Source organism: Microchirus variegatus, assembly GCF_963457635.1.
Source record: "Microchirus variegatus genome assembly, chromosome: 17".
Classification (NCBI taxonomy): Eukaryota; Metazoa; Chordata; class Actinopteri; order Pleuronectiformes; family Soleidae; genus Microchirus; species Microchirus variegatus.
This window is the reverse complement of record NC_139818.1, coordinates 23,593,172-23,599,171: the sequence shown is the minus strand read 5'-3', so window position 1 is coordinate 23,599,171 and position 6,000 is coordinate 23,593,172. Positions and strand designations below refer to the sequence as shown.

The window sequence follows — 6,000 nt, the reverse complement described above, 5'->3', positions numbered from 1 at the left end:
TATAATTATGAAATAAGTCAAAAAAGCAGAGACAGCGTGACTTCATCCATCTGCACGGATAACTTCGTATTAGATAGTGAAAGTCTTTGGTGTGGAGGGAGTGAAGGATCCGGTGCCTTTGTGTCTGGGTTTCAAGTTCACTGTTCCTCCTCCTCTTTGCTTTTTCCACGCATGAATCCAGCGGATCATTAAGTGTGTGTGTGTGTGTGTGTGTGTGGGGGGGGAAGAAGGACTCCTGTGCACTTTAACGCTCAGATACTAGAATCACCTTGAAGCTCATTTTCAGTTACAGTGAAATAGTCCAGGTTTCACAATAGCTTGCAGTTTTTTTTAGGCTTTTACAGCAGTGTTTCCCCAACCCTGATCCTCAGGGACCACAGGCCTGCCATGTTTTACATGTTACCCCGCTCCAAAAACACCGGATTCAAATAAAAGGTCATCTCGTCATCAAGAAGACTGATAACTTTTAACTTAACTTAAATTTTTCAAAGAATGGAATGTTTCAACTTTTGTCAATTTAAAAAAAAAATGTTATTTCAACTTTTGTCACATTTTTTTTCAAAAAATGTAATGTTTCAACTTTTGGCAAACTTTTTTCCAAAAATGTAATGTTTCAACTTTTGTCAAATTTTTTCCCAAAAATGTAATGTTTCAACTTTTGTCAATTTAAAAAAAAAATGTTTTTTCAACTTTTGTCACATTTTTTTTCAAAAAATGTAATGTTTCAACTTTTGTCAATTTTAAAAAAAAAATGTTATTTCAACTTTTGTCACATTTCTTTTCAAAAAATGTAATGTTTCAACTTTTGTCAAACTTTTTTCCAAAAATGTAATGTTTCAACTTTTGTCAAAAATTTTTCCAAAAATTTAATGTTTCAACTTTTGTCAATTTTGAAAAAAAAATGTTATTTCAACTTTTGTCACATTTTTTTTCAAAAAATGTAATGTTTCAACTTTTGTCAAACTTTTTTCCAAAAATGTAATGTTTCAACTTTTGTCAAATTTTTTTCCAAAAATTTAATGTTTCAACTTTTGTCAATTTTGAAAAAAAAATGTTATTTCAACTTTTGTCACATTTTTTTCAAATAATGTAATGTTTCAACTTTTGTCAATTAAATTTTTTTTGATTTCAACTTTTGTCACATTTTTTTCAAAGAATGTAATGTTTCATTTTGTCAATTAAAATTTTTATTTTATTTCAACTTTTGTCAAATTTTTTTCAAATAATGTAATGTTTCAACTTTTGTCAAACTTTTTTCCAAAAATGTAATGTTTCAACTTTTGTCAAATTTTTTCCCAAAAATGTAATGTTTCAACTTTTGTCAATTTAAAAAAAAAGTTATTTCAACTTTTGTCACATTTTTTTTCAAAAAATGTAAGGTTTCAACTTTTGTCAAACTTTTTTCCAAAAATGTAATGTTTCAACTTTTGTCAAATTTTTTTCCAAAAATTTAATGTTTCAACTTTTGTCAATTTAAAAAAAAAAAATGTTATTTCAACTTTTGTCACATTTTTTTTCAAAAAATGTAATGTTTCAACTTTTGTCAAACTTTTTTCCAAAAATGTAATGTTTCAACTTTTGTCAAACTTTTTTCCAAAAATGTAATGTTTCAACTTTTGTCAATTTTGAAAAAAAAATGTTATTTCAACTTTTGTCACATTTTTTTTCAAAAAATGTAATGTTTCAACTTTTGTCAAACTTTTTTCCAAAAATGTAATGTTTCAACTTTTGTCAATTTTGAAAAAAAAATGTTATTTCAACTTTTGTCACATTTTTTTTCAAAAAATGTAATGTTTCAACTTTTGTCAAATTTTTTTTCAAAAAATGTTATGTTTCAACTTTTGTCAAACTTTTTTCCAAAAATGTAATGTTTCAACTTTTGTCAAATTTTTTTCCAAAAATTTAATGTTTCAACTATTGTCAATTTTGAAAAAAAAAAGTTATTTCAACTTTTGTCACATTTTTTTTCAAAAAATGTAATGTTTCAACTTTTGTCAAATTTTTTTTCAAAAAATGTTATGTTTCAACTTTTGTCAAACTTTTTTCCAAAAATGTAATGTTTCAACTTTTGTCAAATTTTTTTCCAAAAATTTAATGTTTCAACTATTGTCAATTTTGAAAAAAAAAAGTTATTTCAACTTTTGTCACATTTTTTTTCAAAAAATGTAATGTTTCAACTTTTGTCAAACTTTTTTCCAAAAATGTAATGTTTCAACTTTTGTCAAATTTTTTTCCAAAAATTTAATGTTTCAACTTTTGTCAATTTTGAAAAAAAAATGTTATTTCAACTTTTGTCACATTTTTTTTCAAAAAATGTAATGTTTCAACTTTTGTCAAACTTTTTTCCAAAAATGTAATGTTTCAACTTTTGTCAAATTTTTTTCCAAAAATTTAATGTTTCAACTTTTGTCAATTTTGAAAAAAAAGTTATTTCAACTTTTGTCACATTTTTTTCAAATAATGTAATGTTTCAACTTTTGTCAATTAAATTTTTTTTTTATTTCAACTTTTGTCACATTTTTTTCAAAGAATGTAATGTTTCATTTTGTCAATTAAAATTTTTATTTTATTTCAACTTTTGTCAAATTTTTTTCAAATAATGTAATGTTTCAACTTTTGTCAATTTAAAAAAAAAATAATTTATTTCAACTTTTGTCACATTTTTTTTCAAAAAATTTAATGTTTCAACTTTTAAAAAGACAGGAGTCTGTGAACGTCGCATTGTAAGCGTGATTGATGTGAACGTGGAGTTTTTAGTCTTCTATTGTGTTCCCAGCTTGAGCTACACAGGTTTGAAAAAGAATAAGAAACAGAAACATTTACCCTTTTGCATCTCGCTCTTTGTATAAAATCAAACTGTACATAGTGTGTTTTTTTTGACTTCACGCAGTTCAAACCTTCATTTGTTTAATACAAAAATCACAGACTATAAATATAAACATTTTGCATTTGGCACAGTCACTAGTGGTGTTTGTGTTTGTCTCATAGCTGCTGCTCCCCGAACTGTATCTGAGCGTACACTGTGCCGCTGCGAGACGCCTTGGCCTCTGGAATGGGCTTCACCAGATCCAACTCTGCGTAGGTCAGATTCTCCTCCACGATCTTCGGCTGGAGACGGAGGGGAAACGTGATTGATCAGTGGCGAGAAAAGGACCGAATCAGAATCAGAATCAGAATCAGTATCAGTATCAGAATCAGAATCAGAATCAGAATACTTTATTAATTCCCGGGTAAGGTAAGGTAATTACAGGGTTGGAGACTCTGTTTTCTCATATGTCTTCACTGTGTCTGATAAGAATACTCACATTACAGAATAGTGGTTTGATGCTGCAAATACCATGGTAATGTGTACTAAAGTATGACTTTTATCAAATTTTGGACAACATCCTAAAGTATGACATTTTCGTCAAATTGAGGGACGAGATACTAACCTATCTCCTTTTTAGCCAATTTTTTTTTTGACTTTTTTGTCAAATTTTGGACGACATACTAACCTATTACTTTTTTTGTCAAATTTTGGACAAATTATTATTTTTTGAAATGTTCTGTAAAACTTTGGAAGACATACTATAGTATGATTTTTTTTTTGTCAAATTTTGGAAAAACATTTTTTGGACTTTTCTGTCAACTTTTGGACGACATACTATAGTATGACTTTTCTTTTGTCAAATTTAGGACTTTCTTTTTCTTTTCACTTTTTTGTCAAATTTGAGACGACATACTTAAATATGACTTTGTCAAATTGTGGATGGAATTCTTTAGTATGACTGTATTGTCAAAAAAATTTTTTGATTACATTTTTGTCAAATATTGGACGACATACTAAAGTATGACTTTCTTGTCAAATGTGGTTTGATTGATTAAAATGTCAAATACCCTCTTCATTATTTTCAATATATTTGGGATATTGTCTTGCTTAGTGTGCAGTGTGACAAGTTTTAAGGTAAACGTATCAATGCAAAACATAACTGGGAACATTTAGGATCACCACAACAACAATCAAATCATGAAAAAAGGTTTGTAAAAATGCATGCATGTGCTTACCAACACTAGTTTCCTCGGTTGTGGTTTTAAAAGTTTGGGTTTTCTTGTTTTGTCTCTGATGGGAGCTGCGTGAAGCACAACAAAGAGGAAACAGTTTAAGAGAGATTTGTTTAGCAAGTATATATATGATGCATATTGCAAATGTGATGATGCAAATGTTAGAATATCATCAGTAAATTTAGGGATGTGTGCTTAACACCAGCTGATTTACTGGCGGTCTAACTGACAAAAAACATCATACTATACTATGTCGTTTTTAAAAAAATCATTTTTTGGTCTAAAGAAGCGTCATTCGTCGTCCGAAATTTGACTATAACGTAATACTATGCCATATCATCCAAATGTGACAGCTTTTGAGGAAAAAAAAATTTGGTCCAAAATTTGAAAAAACGCCTTACTATACTATGTCGTCCAAAATTTGACTTTTTTTTTCAAAATCAATTTTTGGTCTAAAAAAGCGTCATATGTCGTCCGTAATTTGACTATAACGTAGTACTATGCTATATCATCCAAATGTGACAACTTTTAAGAAAAAAAAGAATTTGGTCCAAAATTTGAAAAAACGCCTTATATACTATGTCGTCCAAAATGTGTCATTTTTTTTCAAAATCATTTTTTGGTCTAAAAAAGCGTCATATGTCGTCCGAAATTTGACTATGACGTAATACTATGCTATATCATCCAAATGTGACAACTTTTGAGAAAAAAAAAATTTGGTCCAAAATTTGAAAAAACATCATACTATACTATGTCGTCCAAAATTTGACTTTTTTTTTCAAAATCATTTTTTGGTTTAAAAATGCGTCATATGTCGTCCGAAATTTGACTATGACGTAATAAATAATATGCTATATCATCCAAATGTGACAACTTTTGAGAAAAAAAAAATTTGGTCCAAAATTTGAAAAAAACGTCATACTATACTATGTCGTCCAAAATGTGTCATTTTTTTAAAGTGTATTTTTTGGGGCTTTTTCGCCTGTAATGAGTAGCATAGTTGAGACGGAAAGGAAAGAGGGGGATTGATGACAGGAGGTCAGCGCGGGATTCGAACATGGTGTGCTTGTTAAGATACTACATTGTCAATTGATGAATCAGGTCATGTGCTCTGCCAACTGAGCTAAACACCAGCTGAATTTCACCTTCTCTTACTTTAGAACAAAAAAAGCCATACTATACTATGTCGTCCAAAATTTCACTTTTTTTTTCAAAATCACTTTTTGGTCTAAAAAGCGTCATATGTCGTCCGAAATTTGACTATAACGTAATACTATGCTATATCATCCAAATGTGACAGCTTTTGAGAAAAAAAAAATTTGGTCCAAAATTTGAAAAACATCATACTATACTATGTCGTCCAAAATTTGACATTTTTTTTCAAAATCATTTTTTTGGTCTAAAAATCGTCATATGTCGTCCGAAATTTGACTATAACGTAGTACTATGCTATATCATCCAAATGTGACAGCTTTTGAGAAAAAAAAAATTTGGTCCAAAATTTGAAAAACATCATACTATACTATGTCGTCCAAAATTTGACATTTTTTTTCAAAATCATTTTTTTGGTCTAAAAAGCGTCATATGTCATCCGAAATTTGACTATAACGTAGTACTATGCTATATCATCCAAATGTGGCAGCTTTTGAGCAAAAAAAAAATTTGGTCCAAAATTTGAAAAACATCATACTATACTATGTCGTCCAAAATTTGACATTTTTTTTCAAAATCATTTTTTTGGTCTAAAAAGCGTCATATGTCGTCCAAAATTTGACTATAACGTAATACTATGCTATATCATCCAAATGTGACAGCTTTTGAGAAAAAAAAAATTTGGTCCAAAATTTGAAAAACATCATACTATACTATGTCGTCCAAAATTTGACATTTTTTTTCAAAATCATTTTTTTGATCTAAAAAGCGTCATATGTCATCCGAAATTTGACTATAAAGTAGTAC

General features: G+C 28.6%; 1 protein-coding gene across 1 annotated transcript in view; it reads right to left on the bottom strand.

The window, feature by feature from the left end:
• Positions 1 to 2,802: 2,802 nt before the first annotated feature.
• The window catches only part of vstm4b (V-set and transmembrane domain containing 4b), a gene marked incomplete at its 5' end in the record, with an annotated part of 50,251 nt that continues 47,053 nt past the window's right edge, over positions 2,803 to 6,000 (bottom strand). The window contains 2 exons of the mRNA XM_083903437.1: positions 2,803 to 3,108; positions 4,045 to 4,109. Coding sequence (XP_083759563.1) covers positions 2,983 to 3,108; positions 4,045 to 4,109 — 191 coding nt within the window. The 3' untranslated portion in view covers positions 2,803 to 2,982. The remainder of the gene's footprint in view (positions 3,109 to 4,044; positions 4,110 to 6,000) is intronic.